Below are 23371 nucleotides of genomic sequence, written 5' to 3' on the forward strand. Positions count from 1 at the left end.
TCCCCACACATGCCCACTAAAGCATGTTAAGGCTCCACACAGCTTCATGTTTCCCTACTCCCTTGACATAGGTCTGCATTAATATTAGGCCTGGCCACGCCAACACACTTACAGAACCTTCCTGGTTGTGTTCCTCCTGTACTTGGAGAAATCACAGTACAGACCCAGGGATGCTGGGCACTGATGGTGCACGCCTTTAATCCCAGCCCTCAGGAGGCAGAGGCAGGTGGATCTCTGTGAGTTTGAGGCCAGCTTAGTCTGGAGACAGAGATCCAGAACAGGCACCAAAACTACACAGAGAAACCCTGTCTTCGAAAAAAAAAAAAAAAAAAAAAAATTTTAAAAAAGAGAGACATCGTTGGGGGTTTTAAAGTTTGATGCCCAATGTAACCCCTGCCCAAGTGGACAGCTGTGCAGCTGGGGCTGGGAGCTGACCTCTTCAGAGCGAAGGGCAGGGAGGTCCCTGCCTGAGTGCACCATCTCATCCACAGGAGCCTCTGTTTGCCGCAAGGGTGATCTACGACCTGCTGTTCTTCTTCATGGTCATCATCATCGTCCTGAACCTGATTTTTGGGGTCATCATCGACACCTTTGCTGATCTGAGGAGTGAGAAACAGAAGAAGGAAGAGATCTTAAAGACCACATGCTTCATCTGTGGTGAGTATCCCACACACACACTCAGGCAAGCACGCCACTGGCTAGCCTGGCTGAGCACGTGAACACGTGTGGCGGCAGAGTGGGTACATAAAAGACTCTGGGCTGGGACACTCACTTTATCCTGTCCACATCTCTGCCGTCTCGTGGCAAACAGTAGAGTTCTATTAGGCCTCCCTTCTGCTGGGGAGTATCTGGAAAGCTAATAAATTCTATGCAGTAGTTGCCAGTTTGCCTTAAGGAATGAAGTTCTGGAGAGTAGAAATGTATACCAGGTCTTTCTGTGTCCGGGCATCCTGAGAGTCCCCTAGTCCAGTTCGAAATCAACTAGAAATCAACTAGAAAGGAGAGCTATAACCCAGCTGCAGCCTGGGAAGGTCTTCTCTCCTGGCAGAACCAGGCTTCAGTGGAAAAATACCATCAGCGGTGGGCATGTTGGCACCTGCCTGTCATGATAACCCTTGGGAGGCTGAGGCCGGATGGTTGCTGTGAGTGCAGTACCAGCTTGACCCCACTGCAACTTCCAGGCCGACTGAGGCTACCTAGTAAAATCCTGTGTCTTGCACATAACCCGAATTCAACTCCCAGCACCCACACCAGGCAGTGGCTCCTGTGAACCTGTAACTTCAGCTTTGGGGGACCCAATACCTCTGGTCTCCATGGTCACCTGAGCTCATATCCACATCCATACAAGCAACACCGACAGACTCCGGAGGTTGTGTCTGTATACTTATCATATATGTATATGATGTGTGTGTATGTGTGTGATAAAGAGCCATGAGTTTGAGGGATGGTGTAATTTTATTTGAATCCTAGCACTCAGGAGGCAGAGGCAGGCAAACCTCTGTGAGTTTGAGGCTAGCCTGGTCTACATAGCCAGTGAGAGCCTGTCTCAAAATAAATAAATAATTTAATTTATTGTTTTAAAGGGAAGAAAGAAAAGGTCTTTTGTAGTCAGGTAAAAGTTAAAGGCTTGGACTTGGTGCATCATACCTGGCTCTCACCCAGGCTCAGCAGCTGACTGGCCATGCACCTATGTTCAGTAGTTTATGCTCATTGAACCATTGTCCCTACCTGTAAAGTGGGTGGTGTTTCCATGCACTCCTCTATGTCACTGTGACAATTAGGAGGGAGGCCTTGGCTAGGCTCCTGGCATAGCCCCTGTCCGGGTTAAATAAGGGACTGCTACATGAAACAATTGCTCACACCTGTAATTCCAGCACTCAGGAGGAGGCCGAGCCAGGAGGATCATGGGTTCAAAGCCAACCTGAGCTATATGAGACTCTTTCTCAAAAAACAAAATAAAAATAGGTTCCTGGGGTACCAAAAATGTCACTAAAATTATAACTACAAGGAAATATATGCAAATGCAAACTAATCATGTGGGAATCTAGAAGCTGAGTAATCATTTCAGGATTATTCAGAATATAGTTACTAAATTTATGAATTCCTTCCCGATATATATACCCAAAAAAAATGAACGTTTTTTTTTCTTTTGAACATTTAAATTATTTAATTTTTAGCCTCTTTAAGACCCATTTTTAAGCTTTTTATTTTGATATAATTTTAGTTACAGAAAAGTCATCAAACTAGTACAAAGAATTTCTCCCTGCTTTTAAGATTCTCTAAATGTTAGCACTAGTTCTCCTTAGCTTCTTTCATACACACCCAGCACACACTCACACATGAACCAACCTCCACATGCACTCGGGCACACATGCACACACACATTTTTCTGAGCCATTTCAATGTCAATGGCTGGCACAAATGTTCCCAAACATTTCAGTATGTATTTGCTAAGGACAGGAACCTTTTCATACATGGCTGCAGTGTAGTTACCGAAACTGGGAAATTAAAATAGAGACAAATCTGCCTATCTAATTTAAAAACTTCACCCTTCATTCTAGTAGCCTTGGAAAGCCCCAGGCCATGTATGGCATTCTGCCTTCAGAACCCCTCTTAACTCCAGGGACATTTCTGAGGACTCTAAGGCACTTACTTTGTAGGATATCCCTTGATTTGGAAGCTCCCTTGTGGTAGAGCTGAGCTTATGCATTTTTATGCGAATATCAAAGACATGCTCTTCTATCCCTCTCAGTATGCCAGACCAGGGACACATTGAGCCAGTTCCTCTTGGAGCTGCTGATACTCACTTTGATCACTTGGCTGAGGACATAATTGGCCTGTTTCCTCCTGTCAGAAAGTCACTGTATGGCAGGATGCTTGGAAACTTTGTAACTAACCTCAGTATTCCTCACATTGGACTTTCAGCACCAGTGTTAGTATCCAGGGATGAGTCCTGCCTTGTGTATTTATTTTGTTATTATTTATTCAGTTCATTTGTTTTGAGATAGAATCTTATTATGTAGCCTAGGTTGCCTTGAACTTGTGATCCTCCTGCCTCACCCTCCCAACTATTGTGATTACAGGTATGTGCCATTGTACCTGACTCTATTTTGATGCTCCGTTTACCCTGGATTTGGCCAATGAAAACCATTCAGGCTGGCTTCTGTGTTCTGTCATGTCATTTTTTTATACATTTGTATTTTTCTGGCAGCTTAAGAATTTCTGGTCTCAGACCGATGCTTTCCCTGACCCAGCCATACAATCAGCCATTTCTCCATACACCCCAGTTGCTCATAGTAAAATGGGCATTTAGTAGCCAATGTTGGGAGTCCTCATTCCTATTGGTGGTCACTGCCCCAGGCCTCAGTGTATGTATATACCTTGGTGTGTGTGTGTGTGTGTGTGTGTGTGTGTGTGTGTGTGTGTGTATAGAGATGCATGGAAATGGATCTACATACACCTGCATCTGTTTCTTTAGTTTCAGATATGTAACAAAAAGATGGCTACCTGTAATTCTAATTCAGCATTACATGTCTATAGCATCTTCCTTACTCTGTATATGTGTTGTTCCCTTCTTTTAACATGAGAAATCCAAATCCCACTAATGGCCTGAAATATATTTCTTTATTTCCCCAACTCTAATTTTGTGATGGCTAACCTAGACCTCTACAAAATATAATTGCCAACCAGCATCTGAAGTTGGTTTAAAGTTCCCTTTGCCCTGGAGAAAGAAGAAATTCACAGATCTCCTCTGTCTGAGACCCAGGTTCTTGTCCCCATGTTCTAACCCTGGAACTTGGAAGGCAGGTTTCCCATCCACCAGTGAGGCAGCCACAGCACCTGAAAGTTCAGTAGCCAGTAGCAAATGGCAGAAATGGTTTTCAGACCCAGCTGGGATCCTCACATGGTATTGCCTATGTGTAAATCCAGCACTTGAAAGTTTGAAGCAGGAAAACCAGGAGTTCAAGGTTATCCTCTGGCTACATAGTGCATTTGAGGCCGGCCTGGGCTACCCTGTCACAAAACAAAACAAAACAAAACAAAACAAAACAAAACAAAACAAAACGTAAGAATAAAATTAACCCTGGTCAGCTCACAGCCTGTGTCCTCATACTACGATGAAAGTGCCCTTCAAAGCCAACAGACCCCAGCTCTGCATGCAGATAAATCAAGACAACTGGCTATATTGACTTTCCTGTACCATGACTGCTCAGTCGCAATCTGGAATGTTTTGTTTCCCATGCAGGCTTAGAAAGAGACAAGTTTGACAATAAGACTGTCACCTTTGAAGAGCACATCAAAGAAGAACACAACATGTGGCACTATCTCTGTTTCATCGTGCTGGTGAAAGTGAAGGACTCCACAGAATACACCGGACCAGAGAGCTACGTGGCCGAGATGATCAGGGTGAGTGAAAAGATGCCCTGAAGTGCCCTGAAAGCAGGGCAGCCATGGCAACCACTGCTCTGTCTTCTTAGCTCACAGTATGGTCCTGGCATCCATAGACAAACACATAGCAAAGACCTATTGACTGAGATGTCAGCACTCTGTACACCTGTGTTCTCTGAGGCTCATCCCGAGCTAGCCAGGTCCACCTGCTCCCAAGAAGGGGCTGCTGAGACTTGAAGAAAATCAGCTCGGGCTGTTACACAACTGGAGCTGGGGTCTCAACCCACTCCACCTCGCAGCTTAGTCTCTGTCAGCCTGCCTCTCTTCTTGGTATTATCAGAGTGTCTTATACACCTAATGATCAGGAGATATAGTTTACAGCATGACTTGTTTGTTTGGGCTCAGACTAGCCTTCTGGGAGGTGCTCTGCTAATTCTCTGGGAGGGCTCATATGAGGGAAAGAATCTGAGCCCCCGATGAATCTTCCTGCTGACGGCAAGTGCATATTTCTGTATCCCAGCAAAGCAGAAAAGTGGCTGCTGCAGGTTTTTAGACCACTTTTCTCCAGCAGGGCTTTCAGGAGTCACCAGACACGTGCTAAGAGAGTCCCCAGTCAGCTGTCCTTTATGATGTGTGCTTTCCAGATTCGTTAGAATGTGCAAGGGTGTGTGACAAAGTGAGGAGGCATGAACTGTGAAAGCAGGTGGCGCTTTGTGATGAGCCTGGGCTCACACAGGGAAGAGGCATTGGGGCGTTGGCTCTTGAAGAGACTCCTGGGTTGGTTGTCCTCCCAGTTGCCAAGGACTGGAGTGCTCTGCCTGACAATGAATTTCCCTGACCAAGCTCTGCTGTGGTTTCTGTGTATTCAAATCGGTCTGTCCCAGTAAGCACCATGCTCACATGCTAGCGGTGGTGAGGGTTTGAACTGTACTGCGGGCAGTACCACAGTCACTTGGTGATACTTCCTGTATCCCAAGCCTTACCAGCTCCAAGGCTTCCTGGAGGGGGAACTGCCATATGCACCTTAACATCCTCAGGGTCTGAATTAGTTACTCCATTCATGACTGAGACCAAATACCTGAAAAGGGAGGAAGAAGTTCTTTCGGCGTGCACTCCATCATGACAGAGAAGGCATGAAAGCAGGAGTGAGAGGCAACTGGTCACGTCATATCCACAGTCATGAACGCCAATCTCTGCTCGCTTTCTCCTTTTTTTATTCAGTCCAGAACCTCAGCCAGTGGGATAGTGCCACCCATGTTTAGAATGGGTCCCCTGATCTCAATTAAACAAATCTAGAAACTCCCCCACAGAAGTCTATCTTCTAGGTGATCTTAGATCCTGTAGTTGACAGTCAGAATTAACCACCACGGGGTGTAATCCATGTTTCGCAAATTTTAATGTGCTTAGAAATCTTCTGGGGGTATAGGTATAATCCCAGTTCTGACTCAGCAGTCACTGCCACAATTTAACCTCTACCACCAGCCTTCCTGGGGTGCCAGCACGGGAAGCCTGTGACTCACCCTTTGAGTAGTGAGAGTCTAGCAGAAAACAGAAAAAACACTGATGTAAGCAGTTACTATCCAAGGGCTCAGGAATTGGCTCAGTGGGCAAAGTGTTTGCTGTACTGAGTTCCTGAACCCAAGTTCAGATCCCAAGCACCTGTGGAGAAGCCAAAGCTGGCAGCCCAAGCCTGTGAATCTAGACAGGCAGATCCTTGGCACTCACTGGCCAGCCAGTCTAGGTAACTAGTGATGTCTGCACTGAAGAAGAGGCTGTGTCTCAAAACCTCGTGTAAATGCTGGCAAGATGGCTTAGTGGGGAAAGCCACTTGCCACCAGGGCAGATGACCCTGGTTTACTTCCTCAGACCAACATGGTTGGAGGAGAGCTGATTCACACGCCATGGGCACACACAAAGTAACTAAATAACTAAATGGTAAAATGCATGTTTTTAAGTAAGATATGAGGGGCTGGAGAGATGAATCTGTAGTTAAGAATACTTGCTACTTTTACCTGTAACTCCAATGTCCACTTCTGGCCTCTGAGTACTAGACGGGTGCTGAGACAGACATGCAGGCAAAGCACTCATACATATAAAAAGGAAGAAAAAGAAAGCTTTTAAAAAACAAAGAAAGAAAAGAAAAGAAAAAGGATGGAGAGCAGAAGAAGGCACTTGGTGTCAACCTCTGGCCTGTACACGCACACGCACGTGCACACACAGAGACGACAGTAATAAGACAGCCCATGCAACTGCTAAGGGAAAGCACTGCCAAAGCTTTCTGAATGCAGCTCTCGCCATTTGTAAGGTGCTGGCGCGTCTAGCATTGTATTTGGTCACTGTAACTACCCTGCATGCGGCACTGGGGTGGGACTGGTAAGAGGAAACAAGCAGCAGAGCATGTTTCCGAAAAGGGTCTGAAAATGGTCAGGAGAGAGGAGCCCCAGGTTAGCAGAAAGAGGACACGCCCTCAGGAGTGAGGGGTGCGTGGATCGTCCTGTCCTCACAGTAACAAATGCCTGCTAAAGAGCCAAAGAAGAAGGGTTTGTTCGGGCTCGATTTCAGGTGTTTGGGTCCATGGTGAGATGGCTCTCTTGTTTCTGAGTTGTAGTGAAGCAGAGCATTGTTGGGGAAGGGTATGGCAGACCAAAGTCACTCACCTCCTCACCTCGGAGGCCAGAGGACAGAAAGAGATGCCATCCTTTAAAGGCCAATTCTGGGCCCAGGAGATGGCGCAGTGAGTAGAGTGCTTACTGTATAAGCATGAGGACCTGAGTTCAGATCCCAGCACCCACATTAAAAGCCAGGCTTGGTGGGGCACGCCTGTAACCCCAGGGCTGGGGCCACCGAGACAGTCACCTCCCTGGAGCTTGCTGGCCGGAGGGACTAGACAATGATGAGCAGCAGGGTCCATGAGAGACCCTGGCTCAAAAAAACACAGCGGCGTGGAAAGCAATAGAGGAGAACTGGTCCCATTGTCTTCCTGCCTGTGTGCTACAACACTGACCAAGGGAAGGGGCTTCTCTGACTTACACTTTCAAATCAGTCCGTCATCGCGGAAATCAAGGGCAGGAAGTCCAGCAAGAACTTGAAACAGAAACTAGAGAGAAGTAAATGGTGCTTTCCTCACAGGCTCACTAGCTTTCTTAGAGCCCAGGACTACAAGCTAGGAATGGGTGCTGCTGAGACCTCCTACATGAATCAGCAAGCCAAGAAATGCCCCCTAGACGTGCCCATAGGCCAACTGGACCTGAGCAGTTCCTCGATTGAGACTTTCTTTCTCAGGTGACTCTTGGCTATGCCAACGTTGGCAGTTAGAGCTAACTATGACCACACCCATTGACAACCTTCAGCCTCCATGTGTACATGCCCAGGTGAGTTCACGTGGGCAAATACTCACATGAGAGAAAGAGACCAAAAAATATAGTGAAATTCCCAATGACCTACTTCCTCCAACTAGGCCCTACCTCTGGAAGTTTCGACCTTTAAACGATGTCATCCAAAGGACTGATCCATTAAGACGGTGTTCCTAATGCAGCCACTTGTCAAGGATTAGATACTGCAGTTGGGGAACAAGCCTTTAGCACGTGAGCCTTTGGGTGGCACTTCGTTGGTACTAGCACCAGGATAGGTATAGATGAAAGTAAGGCCGGGGTGGGTGCCTACCCACACCTAGCTTAGAAGGTGTTAAGCTGGCTTTCAGAAATCACCTCCTGTAACACTTCAGTGGGAGGCAGCTGGCAGAGTGCTTGCGAGACCTAGTCAGGTGGGATCAGACAGAGTCAGAGCCAGTTCCCACAGGGTCAGGACACTCTAATGGGACATCAGCCCTCTGATTCTCTTCCTCCAGTGGTTGACACTGGCAAATAAGCCCGTGTTTTATCAGCCTGCTCACTGCCACATGCATGCACGGTGACCTGGGCTTTTCTTTCAAGTGTTTGGCTGTGTCCTGTCTTTTCATCTTTCCAGGGCTGATTGTGAAACTTTCTGTTAATTACCTTACAGTATGGTCATAGGAAAGTCTGGGGCCCTTTGGGCTTCTGTCTCAATCATAGAGACTTACTGAAGTCACTTGACTGGGATTTAAAGCCACAGTGACTCCTTCCTTGCCTGCCACACAGCCTGGTCAGAGTCCTCTGCATTTAAAATGCTCTGAGGACCTGAGCATGCACTGTGCTTCCTGTCTGCACTGTGCTTCGATTGGATGAGCTGTCTTGTCCAGAAAGCATGGAAATCTAGCGCATCAAAGGGTTCTTCACTCTGAATGTCAGCACTGCCAGGGAGCCTGTTGTTTTGTGTGTAAAGATGGCACAGAAGAGTGTTAGAGCCTCCAGCCAAAGCCTTTTGCCAGTGCTGTTTGTAGTGGTGATTCAACTTGGTGCCACATGAATTCCCTGACATGGATAGTTAAACATAGCAGGACAGGATCTGAGAGTGCTCAGCTTCACCGACAGGGGTGTCAATCTCCTGGGCCCTCAGAGCTATAGTGCAGCAGGTCATATGCCTATGTTGTAACCCCATGAGCTCATGCTATGCGGAAGCTGCTTCGGTCAGGAGGAGAGGCCTCCCCAACATCTCCTCTGAGGCAAGCCTCCCACTCACTGATCCTGGGCGGGAAACAAAGCTCTGTGACAGGTCAACGCTTGGATACTGTTGTTACTGCTGTCAGAGGTGGAAGGTAAAGCCTGGCAGGGCCACTCCCTTCTGTACACTGCATGTCTTTGAAAGAATCCTTGAAAAGGGTTCTTTAGTGGTGTGTGGTCAGCAAGAAGGACACCAACTGCCTGACAGGGGAGATGATGTCTAAATCTTCCACTGCTCTCCGTTAGCCTACTGGGTAAGATCCCAGAGCTTCTGGGAGATCTGCTCGGTGACAGCTGCTAAAAGGCCATGCAGGAGACCAAGTGGAAAGCCTCAGGTGGCCATTCAGAAGGGAAAAGGACTCCCGGTACCTCAAGGACAGCACCTTTCAGACAGAGGCAACAGACATATAAAATGAGCCTCATCTCCCAAAGCTAGCATCTGGCTAGTGGGGTATGATTCAGGGAGAAGGAGAGTTGACTAGCCATGAGTGAACATGGATGGGTAGGATGAGGAAGTTGCCTGAGGGTGGGCAAAGGACCCCTTTGCCTACATGCATGTCCCCAAGGCACACGTCTCTCTTTGGAAATGGCCAACCTGCATAAAAACATGACAGCTAGGTATGTGGTGGCTCACACCTGTAATCCAAGCACTCAGGATGTGGAGACAGGATTTCAGGAGTTTGAGGCCAGCCTGAGCTACATGAGACCTTTCCTCAAAGTAAACAATGCCCCCAGAAGACAGGCTCACTGTGTCAGCTCCATCACCTTCTCTAGTCCAGTCAAGAAACGGCCCACAAGTCTTGGTAGCAAGACCTGTCCTGTCCGTCAAGAGCAATTGTGCATGTCTTGCTACCCCTAGGGGGGAAAGAGACAACTCTATCTTGCAGTGGAGAAATTCCCAGCCATTCACCCATAAATTAAATGTCACTCAGGCAGAACATGACATCGGTCCTCATCTCCCTCCTTTTAGCCATCGGGTCACCCTCTCTTGTTGCATTAGTGCTATTCCCACAAAGCCCATCCCTCCCCAAGGATTGGATTTGGGGACAGAAGGTCCAGGTTTGAGTGGCAGCTCTGCTTCTTCACAGGCTGTAATCCCCAACAAGTCACTGGACCTCACTGCCCCATTGAGCATCTGGTACATAAATTCATTGATGCCACCTCACACATCCATCTGGGGCTGGACAGATAAGACCAGAAGGGTGGCAGGAGGGTGTGGAGGACAACAGCTGGCGGGCAGGCCTAAGCTCAGCAGCCAGCAAACAGAGGGCCACATGGTGACAGACAGAAGAGCTGCCAGGAGCGTTCTTGTAGTTCCATCCATGTGGGAGATGCTTGGCTGCCGCCTTCGTTGTCACTAAGCCATGTTGATTTTAATAACACCCTATGTGGAAAGACCCCTGTGCCTTTCCCTTTCTCCAGTGTCGGTGGGGCTTCTGTGGATTCAGAGAACGGTCCACGGATTCTGCGATTGAGTCCTGGGATTCCTCTTGGTTCATCAGTAGACCTGACCCTTGGTTGCAGCCCCTGTTGGAAGGTGGTGCTATGACTCCAAGAGAAACTTACTTTCTTCTGTCCCCTGCCCCTATGATGCAGATGCAGCTTAATATATAGAAATGATGTCGCCTCCATCACCTCAGTTCCCAGGCAAGCTGTGACTGCAGAGTGACCTCACATAGCCCCTGGCTGCTCAGATGGAAACAAAGAAATAAATAAGGTTGCCTGTTCTCACAGGACCTCCAGTCATGGTGATAGCTTAAGGAGTTTGATTAATCTTGGTCTACATGTGCATTTCCACAGTCATACACATGCTACCTGCCCTTTTGTATAATTTTTACATCAGTGGCTTGTTCTGTGCCCACTGAACTGAGGATTTGTGCTTGTCTGTAGATGTTAAGTTGAAAGGCAGTGATACTGGCAGGAATCCACTCTGAACTATATGCCCAGGAGGATTTAAACACTATATAAATGGGGGCATCACAGGTAAGAGATAAAATACATGATTCCCAGAAAGACGCAGTAGCCCATTTTTCTACTGTATTCAAGACAGAAGCCTGAATTCTTCTTGGATGTTAGAAGCACAAGAAACATTAAAAGGAAGAGTGCTTTTTTAAAAATAAATGGATTTGTTTTGCTAACTAAACATAGATTTCACTTATGTATCTTGAAATTCCGCCTCGTAGTCTTAGGCCTTTTTTTTTTTTTTTTCCCCACAAGTGTTTCTGAGTGAACTAAATAGAAGTAGGGTGACTGGGTAGAGTATCCTGGGATGTTCTGAGTGCTTCTCTCCTCTGCGATAGATGGCATGGCCCAGGGCCGAGAGGTGACTGAGGAGGGTGTGTTTCGCCCAGTGTCTTGAATGGCTGCAAGGATGCTCATGACAAAAGCAGGGCTGACTGACCGTTGCCTGTCCTAGGTTATCACTAACCAACTTGTAGGAGGCGCACACTCTGTACGCCACATCTTGTTCACCCTACACCCAGCAAGATGTAAACAGTTCACACCTGGGAACCTAAAGCTTATATAGGTAAATCAGCCTCTCCAGGGTCCCACAACCGGACCAGAGATGCTGAGCCACAATTCAGCCTCCACTTGCCCCAGCCCACACCGCCAGGTACACTTGCAGGTAGGCTTGTGGGTGCATGCACCTGCACACAGCCCTGTGGGTCAGGAGCCCCACAGCCTTTGTCACCGGGCTGCCTCATCTCCCTAACATATGGAATTAATCATTTTTAAAAGAGGCAGAAACAGCCCCATGGGGAATAGGGAGGAGAGCCTGAAAGAAGATCTCCTAGGTAATGCTGGCTGGCTAATGCATAAATCAGCAGGCCTAGAGCTTTGTGGTTAGATGGGGTTTAAGTCTCAAAAGCTGTGGACAGCCAGCACGGCTCCCAGGTGACCACCTCAAGTGCTCCAGAGTGTAGAGATGACGAGGTGGGACAGAGAGCATACAGCTCTGGTGAAAATTCATTGGGAATATATGCTAAACACCTCTACCCTTGCTTCCACTTGACACAGAAGAATATTCCTTGGTGGCCAAATCTGGTGGGAGACAGAGAGTAGAGTGTAAAGACGGGATGCTAGAGGAGCCCTCAGACCCACCAGGCAGACAGCTTCCACACCCAGGTGACTCACGCCCAGGAGCTTCACTCAGGGACAATTAAACAGGAGAATGTCTGATCTGACATCCCTTAAGCCCCACGCTGACTCTTTCTCACAGCTGTGGACTCTTCTCTGGTAATCCCCTCTCAGGTAATGGAGTGCTTCTGCCCGGCAGGGGAGGGGCCCAGTAGCTTTTGCATTCTTGGAAAATGCTTCCCTTAAAAGCCTAATGCAATTTGTATCCAAAAAGCAAGGTGAGGATTTGGGGGGGGCTGGGGTTGTTATTTTGTTTTGTTTTTCTTTCTTTCTTTCTTTTCAAACCCTGAAAAGGTCTGCTCCTTGAATGTGCCAGGCAAATAAATTGTATTAGCAAAGTATGCAGCATGAAAGGTCTCTGAGGGACTGTGGTGAGATAATTGGAAAGCGGGTGAGGAGAGCTGGGCCCCGCTTGTTTGTCTGTAGTTGATAAGAAGACACAGGAAGTAAACAGTCAGAAAGCAACTGCTAGCAAGGCTAAAAGACCAGAATGGGAAGTGAGTGCCCGCCTCTGCCTGCCTGTCAGTCACTCCCTTCTGTTGGAAAGCAGAAGTGGCCCAAGTCTTGCACTTTGCTTGACCTGAGAGAGTGGGGTGCTCTATAATCGGCAGGCGGGCACTCTTCAGTACAGGGACAGTAACTTTCTGCCAGGGGTAGTCCAAGGGTTGGCATGGAGACCTTTTGTGGATCATAGCTAGATAAGATGGAGGCTCTGGATGTCTGGAGAAAGAGCTGCCCAGCATAAGGAAATGTGTCATAAGATGTCACAGCCATCCAGGAAAGACTCCCCTAGGGAAATTAGAATTAGAGTGCCTTCATATTGGAGCCCCTGCTAGCCATGTAGAGGGAGCAGAGCCTGACGGAGCATGCAGCCAGCTTCACCCTGACCTGTGGTGCCCGAGTTTCCGCCAGCTCTGCTTTGTCCTGGCATTGGTAATGTGACATTGATTCCATTCAGGCACACAGTAACGGGTTTGGACTTCAATTCTGCAAATCAAGGGAGGCTGCTTGGAGGAAGGGAGTGTCCTGATAAATTCCTGGGGCAGCAATATCAATGTTTCGGTATCCCCAGTGCCATAGCGACAGCTTTGTGCCTAACCTGGAAGGCCATAAGCATTGGTCAGAAGCCCTTTAGATGCCATAAGTGAGGAGACAGCTTGTGCTGCCCTCTAAATATGATTCCCAGAACGCCTCCTGGAGTTAGCTGACACCATGGCCAAGTTCAAGAATATCAGGGTGAAAGAGAAGTGGAGAGGGATTTGGCACCGACTTCTCCGAGGCTGGAAACTGTGTGTCAGCACCATTGAGCGCGCCTCCCAGCCAGCCAGCCAGCCAGCTAGGCTCTCACCCCACCCTCTGCGCCTGAGCTTGGGTTCCTGTTGGTGGCAACCTCACAAAGCACTTGCTCAGCTTAGGTTGCCCCACCTTACTTCCTAACATGTTCTGTCCTCTGGGGTAGAGGGGGTGGGGCCACCGCCTCCTTCCTGTGCATTTTATGGACACCTCTCTCTGTGCTGGGAAGCAAATGGCGTCCGGCGGCTCCAGCGATGCTCTGGATTTTCCACAGTCTGTATGCTAGATGGTTTCTGACAGAAAATGGAGCATCAACCATCCTCTGCCCTAAAGGATATGAAGTGCTGAAGGGGGGGACCATGGGGAGTGGGGACCACCTGACTGAGACTCTGGTCTTCCAGGCTGCAGAGTGTGAGCGTTGTGCCAGCAAAGGCTCGTTAGAGCCATACTGAGTGTTTCACCACCCAGGGGAGCACATGCTCATATGCCTACAATCAATATCCATACACACATATCACCCAACAAGACAGATCTCATAAACTCAAAAAGATGCACTCAGCCCCCCTCCTGTTCTTTCCTCCAGCAAACAGTCCACTGGGCTGCCACTCATCCTAGCTACATTTGTAACTCCTTCCCCTTAACTCTTGGACTCATTCTTCGTGATTATAGTACTGACTTTGGCTGCTAGAACCAGGCAGTAGTATCATTGCTACCACAAGTGTGGAGCCATTAAAAAAAAAAAAAAAAAAAGTCTATAAAGAGATAGAAACCTCAACCTGAAAATACTGTGAAATGGATTGTCTTTCTCTAGTGCATACACTGAAAATCCTTTAAGGCCTGTCTTTGTACAGTGACACTTCCTAGAATGCCTCCGAGATTCTCATGGAAAGGTGGAAGGGCATCTGTAGAGATGGATATACAGGTGGATGGGACTCTGGGTTGTCACCTTCACTGACCTTCCCTTTAGTGCCTGTTCCATAAAGAAGAAAAGATGGGCAGCGGGCAGGGTGGGGTGGGGTGGTGTCTTGTGTACTTGTTAGCTCTGAAACTCCACCACGTAACTTACAAAGTGGTGTCAGAGGTAACCTGAATGATCAAGCTTGTGGCTATCTGGAGATTGGGAATAGGCATCTAATAGGTGAGCTCTGGCATTCTTCAGAGGTGGCACTATCCTTGCGAATCATTTTTGGGTCAGTAAGTACACACCAGCTCTTTACTTCCTTGAGAACCCTGTGGGCAGTAATAATGGTAGCATATTCCTAGCCTGCCCTCAGAGTATCTACACAGCAGTGACCCTGGACAGAGCTTAAGTTTCGAGTTTCCTGTTCTGTAAACCCAGTTGAAAGAGCTCAGAAAGAACACCATTGTTCTATTAGCTGGGGTGTGGTGGTGTGTGTGTGTGTGTGTGTGTGTGTGTGTGTGTGTGTGTGTGTTGAGACAGGGTCTCACTATGTAGCCCTAGCTGGCCCAGAACTCCCTATGTAGACCAGGCTCTCCTTGAACTCACAGAGACCTGCCTGCCTCTGCCTTCCAAGTGCCAAGATTAAAGGCTTGCACCACCACACCCAGCTATGTGCCTTTGTATCTGTTCAAAGGAAAATAGAAGTGCTTTCCCCTGAAACAAAGCAAAAGATTTTAGGAAGTTAGTTATCAAGGTAAGCATAAAACAAACAAGAGACCACTGGATTCAGTTAACTATGTCAAAATTGAAAACTCATAGACCCCTGAAAGAATCTGAAAATTGCCAAGATCTCTATATACAACTATAGAAATGTTCTGGTCAGTTCTCAGCAAGTGGAAAATGCAAGGGAAGCTGCCTGAGTAGCATTTCTGAAGCCAGCTTGGATGCTGGATTCAGGAAAAGGGGGATTTTTGCCAGCTCGTTTCTTATTAAGTCTCAAAAGGGCCAGCCCTGCCTGCCTTGCCTAGCACAGGCAACTGGCCCCCTCCCTCTCCACTCTGACCTCTGGTTTGTTCAACGTGGCAGCACCGGGTACTCAGGACCCAGGATCCAGGAGTGTCACTCCCAGTGGTGAACTCTGCCTTCTCACAGTCCCCATGGGTGCCCAGGGAACACTTCACCTGTGGCCCCAGATTGACTTGAAAGGATGATTGTGCAGCTGGCTGTTGGTAGGAATTTCATCAGAAATGGGTGCGGTTCTCTCTGCTGGCACAAGCTGGTCTTTGTTATACTGTATCATCCAAGAACAACTCTTAACTGAGTCTAGGAAGGGTAATAGGTCACCACAGCCCAGCTGAAGATTATATAATATGCCTGTCTTGGCAATGTCACTCTGAGCTCAGAAGCAGCCAGACTGACACATCAGGTTGGGAGCAGCGTGGACAACCCTCCTGATAAAAGAGAAAACAGGGTCTCTGAAACCTTAACCCAAAGAAAGGAAGTAACTTAGGTAGGAGTTAGGTTGTTATCTAGGTTACAGCATTGCCTCTAAGTGAGCTCCATGACCTTGGGTAAATGGCATTATTGATTTATAATGATTTTGCACAATATCATCCAGTTTAGGGGACCCAGTCACAGCCATTTGTTCCTCATAGTCACCAAGTACAGTAGCTGGTGATGTTTTTTTTTTAAAAGAAAGGAAGAGAGAAAAAGGAAAAAAAAAAAACAAAACCATGAGCTAAATGAGCTAGCTCATTCTGTGCCGTGTGCATGGAGAAAGTCATCTGTATCTCTGCCTCCGTTCTGATCCAGTCCATTGCTCTTCCTACAGTTGCAGACCTGTGGTAGAAGTCTATAGAAGCTATGAAAGAGCAATGTCAGTGTGGTTTGGCTTGACCCGGTTCTTGTTGGTAGCTTATTTGGGGTAGCAATGAAATTCCAGGTAAAAGGTCAGTTTTGTTTCTCAGTTAACAAACGTTTTTTGTTTGTTTGTTTGTTTGTTTGGTTTTTTTTTTTTCTTGAGCAATCTTAGGTTTACAGAGAAATGGAGCAGGAAGTACATTTTTCCATGTATTACTTCTCACCTCCTCTCTTTTTCTTCTCTTCCTTCCCTTCCTTCCTTCTCTCCAGTTAGCCCAGTTAAAAATGTGTGCTACTGAGGCACACATCCTACAGCTGACATACAAATACTAGACACTGTTGTGAAAGTCATGGTTTGCATTAGGGGCTCTCTTGGTGTTACACATCCAGTGTGTAGACAAACGTGTGGTTTGTAATTACAGAGTCAAACAAACTGGCTTCACTGCCCTAAAAACCTCCGTGCCTCATTGGCCTCTCCCTTCTGAGCCTGCAGCATCCACTGATGTCACTAGCACCGAGCTGGAATGTGCTTTTTAGGGGTTTTTAATACATAAATTCCAAAGTCACCGAGCACTAAGAGAAAATGCACTCTAAAGAATGGTTACTTTCTTCTTCTTCTGTACAAATGATCCAGCCTTGCTCAGCAAGGGGACGGTTGATTCCAGGTCTGCTGGGCACCCTCATGTCTGCTTTGGTAAAATCATCCCCTCGGTCTCCCTCCTCCTCGAAGCAGCCTGAGGGGTGAAGACTGAACTCCAGCCTGGCCTCCCCCTACCATACCTTCTTTTAATCATGTCGCTCTTCTTGTGTGGTAAAATACGTAGAGATGCAGCTGCCATCTGGGTTGAAGAGATAGCCTTTGCATCTGGATTCTTCCCAGATGGGTTACCTGGGAGTAAAGCAACAGTTCCATTTTCTAAAACTTGTCCTCTCTTCCATGACCCACGTGCTGACCCTTTGTCCCCCGCCCCCATCCTCACGTTCTAATCTTTCTATGAAAGAACAAAGGGTTGGGGAAGTAACCTTCCCTTGTTTAGTCAGTAAACAGAATTTGCTGCCTGAGCAGGCTCCCTCTGAGGAGGTGATGGATTCTCTGGAGTCTTTCTCAGAACAGCATCTATACTTGAACCTGGGAAGAAAACACCTGCTTCCCAGCACAGTTAGCATCTGCAACACACAGTCCATCCTCCTGCACTCCTGCCGCCTCTGCCCTTCCTCTCCCTGGCTCTGCTCCCCACCCCCACCCCCACCCCCCCACCCCCACACACACGCTCTTCCCAGTCGAGGACACATTGAAGTGGCCAGTCAGTACCACCCCCGTGTCTAAAATTTCAGTCTTCCTCCTTGCAGGGACTTTTCCAACTTCACCTAGAAAAGAACTAAGCAGAGCTTGAGCGCTTGTGGTCAGCCTGCTTCCGGCTGTGGCTTCAGTTAGTCTGTGTTCTCTGACAGAGGAAGCATGTGCAATGATGGGAACTGCCTGGCTGGAATGTGGGAGGACCAGGGCAGACGGTGCCTCATAGCATCAGCATGTGAGATGCCAGCCACAAGCCCAGTGAGAAGAGTAGAGAGGGATAGATCAGACCCAGAGTGGCAGAAGCTGTGTGATACACCCACCCCAACTAAATACATTCCCCAAAATTCAAATTCATTTATAAACCGAGTATCTTGGTCAAAGATGGCTTTCCCAAAAATGCAAGCAAAACCAAGACAATGGCATGTTTTAGGTCCTGAGTAGATCTCAGGTCAAGAGTCTGCAGACAGATGTATAGGCCTTCACACACTGGCTGGAGAGTTATGGGTGACAGGAGTTGTGGATAGCAAGCTAGTAATGACATAAAAAAATCTCAGGATTCAAATTCACCATCACCACCACACATACACACACACACACACACACACACACACACACACACACACACACACACAGAGAGAGAGAGAGAGAGAGAGAGAGAGAGAGAGAGAGAGAGAGAGAGAGAGAAACCTTCACTGTGATTGGAATATTCTGAACATTTTCCTTTCAGATTGATTCTCCATGTAGATCAGAAACCTCTTGGTGAGAAACCTTACCCCAGCAGGAGCTGTCCTACTGAGCCACATGCAAAACCACCTGGAAATTGAGAAAGGGTTTGGCTAGAATTGCTAATTAATTTTAACTACTGTGTAATTGGAGATTTGACCTAACGGCCAGGTGATTAATTAAAATACTGGGGATACCAAAGATCTCACATTTGAGAATCTGTCCATTTCAGTGCAGAACAGAACAAGGTCTGCCCATCATGGAACTCAGATTCTGTTCCACTGAGCTTGTCTTGTATGAATTAGAATTTTAGTGGGGTTCCTCCTACCCAAGTTTCATATTACAAATTTAAGGAGGCATCAAAGGAGAATTTGCAGTGAAGAGGTCTTTTTCCTACTCTTGTATGGAAGACTTCCTAAAGAAACGGAGAGTGAATGTTATCCCATGGTCAGAACACCTGACCCATAGTAGCCCACAGCAAATGCATGGCCTCTCATGCTACCTAAGTTTGAAAGAGTGTTCCACAGCACTATTTCAGTTTACTATGGTTTAAAGATGCCTTGTCTCTGTGGGCAGGTGGCTTTATGGACTCTTGACTAGGGCCTTCATGTCCCAAGGTCACAGGTGTTCCATGTATGGAGCAGGAAAAGGGGGGCGTGGAGTAAAAGTTCAATCAAGGATTCTTAGGTGGAAAAAGTGTGCATTTTGCATGTGTTCAGAGACCTTCCTGCAGTCACTGCTGGAACTGGGGAATTTGCTGTAGCATAATCTCATTGTAATCTGTCATTGTCCAGTCAGGTGTTACTGTTCCCTAAATCCAAAGCTGTGTGCACACCGTGCATGGATCTTCCAGAGTCTTTTGAACAACTCACTTACATAGACTCTTTGGAAATTTGTCTTGTTTTTATAGAAGGTTTGCTAAGCAGATGAGCACTTGGGGGATTTGAGAGTGAGATCTTGGATGAGCTCACAACCAGTTTGGCCTCAGAGCATCTGTTTGCACAGCAGTAGTAAGCTAATCACAAATGAGCCTGTGACAACTCGCTGTGCATGTCCCCCATCTGGTAAGACAGAGTCTCTTCTCTCACACCTCCTTCCCTTTCTTTTCCTTCATTTCGTGCTTCTCACTTGGCTCCTGTCTCTCTTTCTATTCCAGGCCTTCCCTTGTGCCACTAGACAGCTACAGTCCAAGCTACCTTGCCTGTCTGCCCTCATCTCCTTCTCCAGCCACACTTGTGATCCATTACACCTGTGCCCTGTTCTAGTGAGGACATCCTCATGCATGCTCCCTTCAGAGTCTGGTGCTGGACTCCTTTAGACCTCCTGCGCAGAGCATTGTCATCAGCTGGTCCTGTAGGCAGACTTTTCTGTCCCCACCAGCCACTCCCCAAATAACCACATAGAGACCTATTATTGATTATAAATGCTTGGCCGATAGCTTAGGCTTATCTCCAGCCAGCTCTTACAACTTAAATTAACCCATTCCTATTAATCTATGTACTGCCCCAAGGCTCATTTACCTAATCTATGAACTGCCTATGTTGTTTCTCTCCTGTCTGGCTTGTGACTCTCAGATTCCACCTTTCTTCTTCCCAGCATCCTCCTAGTCTGGCTCTCCTGCCCAATTCTTCCTGCCCAGCTATAGGCCAGTTATCTCTTTATGATTGTTTATGTACAAAGATTGTTCCACAGAAGATTCTGTTCTCATTATTTCTCTCGGCTGCTCATTTGACTCAACACAGCCTACCCTTTCTTGCCTAGACATCTCCTCTCCTCATTTTCATTACAGGAACCTGGCTCCCTACTTAGGTGTCCAAAGCAAATATGTCTACTTTTAAAGAGGTCCCATGATCCAGATGCAGTGTCCATATCTGTGTGGCCACTGGACCATTGTCAGTGCCAAGCTTGTGAAATAAGGGCTTCTACAGTTTATGTTGAATTTGTTAGACTTTTAAATACTTTCATTGCTCTTAAATACTTGAGCTCAAATGACTATAAGATGCCCACCCATATACTCAGTTACAATGATATGCAATTTGTAAATACAAGTTAATTCTTAAAATCTTATTTGACAAATGGGCTTTAATCCTGCCTCCTACACCCAAGTCAGAATTTGAGTTGCTCACGTCTGTGGTGGTGAGATCTGTAAACCTCCCACCCCTCATCCCAGCTGATGGTGTACCCATACATTCTTCAGAGCTTCAAAGTAACAGTAGGACTTGGAACCTTTGTTCTCCTTCCCTGGGACCATTCTACAAAAGTGCATAGTAGTGAGGCTGGTTATCTGGGGCCTTTGGCTAAGCTGGACTTCTGTGGGCTCCCTCTGTCCCTTCAGAGAGGCTAGTTTGCACTGATGAGAGAAAGTCCACTACCCAGCAGCCCCATGCTGCTGTCTTCTGCAACATGAGCTTCGTTTCTCCCTCAGCATTACAACCTTTGAGTGTGAGCTGCTTCCTGGGGAGGAACACAGAGCTCTATGTCTACATGATGGACATGGGGTAGAATCTCATCATTGGCAGGCCACTGAAGCTCTTCTGTGGAAGACTGATTACTGGTAGAGAAACACCTGATTTTTAAGCTAGTGGCTTTGAAATGGTGTGTTGTGTGGGCTTGATCTTTTACCTGTCCTTCTGTTGAGAAATTGATTAAAATGAATGTAGGGTGGCATGAATGTTTATCATGGGGTATAGCAGGGTAGACACTGCCATTTTTCTCTTTCAGCAGAAAAGAATAATTGAAGCTCATGTGAGTAGAGTCCATGAAGGATCACTCCATCCTCCCACAAACATTGACTGTCTCCGGTGGTCTAGTCACTTTAGCGCATTGCCCACCCTCTCCTTAAAGAGTAGTGAGTTCCTGGGAATGAGTTCCTGGACTCCTCTGGTGTCTTGAGGTGTGACTGAGCTGGGGGTGTAGCTCAACTGGTAGAGTGCTTGCCCAGAGCCACATAAGTGGACATGGTGGTACATGTGTGTTATTCTAACAGGCAGGAGGATCATGAGTTCAGGGTCACCTTAGGTACACTGTGAGTTTTAGCCTCCCCCACCCCCAAAAAAAAGGTGTGCTAGCATTTGTTTCCCTTCTTTAGTTTGCAGCTGGTCCTTGCATAGCTTTTCCTGCAAGATCACCTTAGATGAAGATAGTTTAATGGTCTCAGTTCATGTGTCTTATCTAGATGGGAGTCTCACAGAGGATTGATTTTTATTTGAAGCATACTAACACCCTCTATTATGTACAACAGAAGTTGGCCAACACAAATCCAAAGTCCAAACCCAGTGAGCCACTAACACTTGTAAATAACGTTTTATTGGCATATAGCTGCATCTTTTCTTTTGCATAATGCCTATAGCTGTCTGGGGAAGTGGGCAAGGGTAGTTATAGCAGAGACCATATGGTTTAAAGACAAAAATAATCAGTATCAGGAAAGACTGACTCCCAGAAAAATGCTGAGAGCCAGTGGTAGATCAAAGCAACAATAGTGTGTTGTTGTTTCGTGCAGGGGTGTTTGAAAAGTATATGCAGTGTATACTGATAGGATCTAAGTGCTCCAGGTGAGGATGACACTGGCTAGATCCGAAAAGAGTCAGTTCCCCTGGAGCTCATTCCTGCCCCTCTGATCAGAACCTGAGTGGTCCAGGTGAGGATGACACAGGCTAGATCCGAAAAGAGTCAGTTCCCCTGGAGCTCATTCCTGCCCCTCTGATCAGAACCTGAGTGTGAGGCATGCTGTTCAGGAGAAAGGCATCATGGGGCAGAAGGAAGTGAGGCGAGAGAAGGAAAAGTCCCTCTTTGCCAACCAGAGGTGAGAAAGACCATTCACATGTACAAGCTGTAACATCAAAAGGATAGAGTTGGGTGGGGCCGATGGCCCCGCCTTGTACAGTGCGCAGCATCAAGCTGGAAAGGACACGGAGGCACCTGTCATAAGCTCACAAACCAGAAATGGATTGAGGAGCCTATTCCTCATCCTCAGTCTATTAACAATCCCTTTCCAACAGATTCATACATCTGTCCAATACAATGCCAGAACAGGTGAGACTGTAACATTGTTTCGCTTTTAGAGTGATTGTAGATGGTTTGGGTTTTCCAGTGTAATTCTCTGGGAGCATGATGTGAGGTACCTAGAGCAGACAGAGGCTCCGAGACAGACAGAAGCTAGATGGTGGCTTCAAGGGGAGGGGTGGGATTTCAGTTGGCCAGAAATGAAACATTCTGGCTTAGGCTACGCAGCAATGTGAATTACTCAGTGCCCCTGAATGCACATAACTTAAATTACTGAAGTTTGTTAGGCCTGTTTCGCCCTAATCTGAAACAAAGTTTGCCAGCCATATAATTTGCAGAGACAAGAACTACAGTGGCAACACGGGGCCATAGTAACAAAGACAGGAGCCATGGTGACGGTGTCCATTGCTGTGGTTAGGACTTTAAATCGGAAGCCTACTTTCTGCTAATGTTTAATTTTACAGCAGTTCCTTCCTGGAAGAATTAAGGGTCCCGTCGTGTTCTTACAGCTTTTCCAGGCTAGGGAGTTGGCTCAATCAGTAAAATGCTTGCCGCACAAACGTCAGGACCTGTGTTTGGATCCTCAGACGAGGTGGCACATACCTGTAATCCCAGAGACGTGGGGATCCCTAGGGCTTGCTGGCCAGAGAGGTTAGCCAGGTTGGTGAGCTCACATGCAGTGAGACACCTTTTCTCAAAATAATAACCTCAGCATTTGTGAATCAGAAGAAACCAGATCTCTGTGAGTTCAAGGCCAGCCTGGTCTACCTAGTGACTTTCGGGCCAGTAAATACTACATGAGACCTGTCTCAAAGAAAGGGGGTGGAGCAAACAAGGAAGACTCCTGCATCAACCTCTGGCCTCCATACTCCAGCTGTTATTCATTCTACTCCAGGCAGAGCTAGCAGCAGGAGAGGAGGTCCATGGGAGGGATGACTTGAAGAGATGGCTCTCCCTGTTTCTACTTTTTGAAGTAACTCCTGCTTTTTTCCAATGTGGATCCTAGGAAAGAAACCTTGATTGGTTCCCCAGGATGAGAGCCATGTCCCTGGTCAGCAGCGATTCTGAAGGGGAACAGAACGAGCTGAGGAACCTGCAGGAGAAGCTGGAGTCCACCATGAAGCTGGTCACCAATCTTTCTGGCCAGCTGTCGGAACTAAAGGACCAGGTAAAGAAGGGAAGCACCAC

The 23371-nt window shown here is 47.2% G+C and overlaps 1 protein-coding gene across 12 annotated transcripts in view; it reads left to right on the plus strand.

Moving 5' to 3' along the window:
• Positions 1-23371, plus strand: part of Itpr1 (inositol 1,4,5-trisphosphate receptor type 1) — a 336728-nt gene that overhangs the window by 303734 nt on the left and 9623 nt on the right. For all 12 annotated transcript variants that reach the window (XM_036181157.1, XM_036181158.1, XM_036181166.1 and 9 more), the window contains 3 exons: positions 492-657; positions 4247-4407; positions 23190-23351. In XM_036181157.1, the coding sequence (XP_036037050.1) occupies positions 492-657; positions 4247-4407; positions 23190-23351 (489 nt within the window). The remainder of the gene's footprint in view (positions 1-491; positions 658-4246; positions 4408-23189; positions 23352-23371) is intronic.

This window comes from Onychomys torridus, chromosome 3 (assembly GCF_903995425.1).
Source record: "Onychomys torridus chromosome 3, mOncTor1.1, whole genome shotgun sequence".
Lineage (NCBI taxonomy): Eukaryota > Metazoa > Chordata > Mammalia > Rodentia > Cricetidae > Onychomys > Onychomys torridus.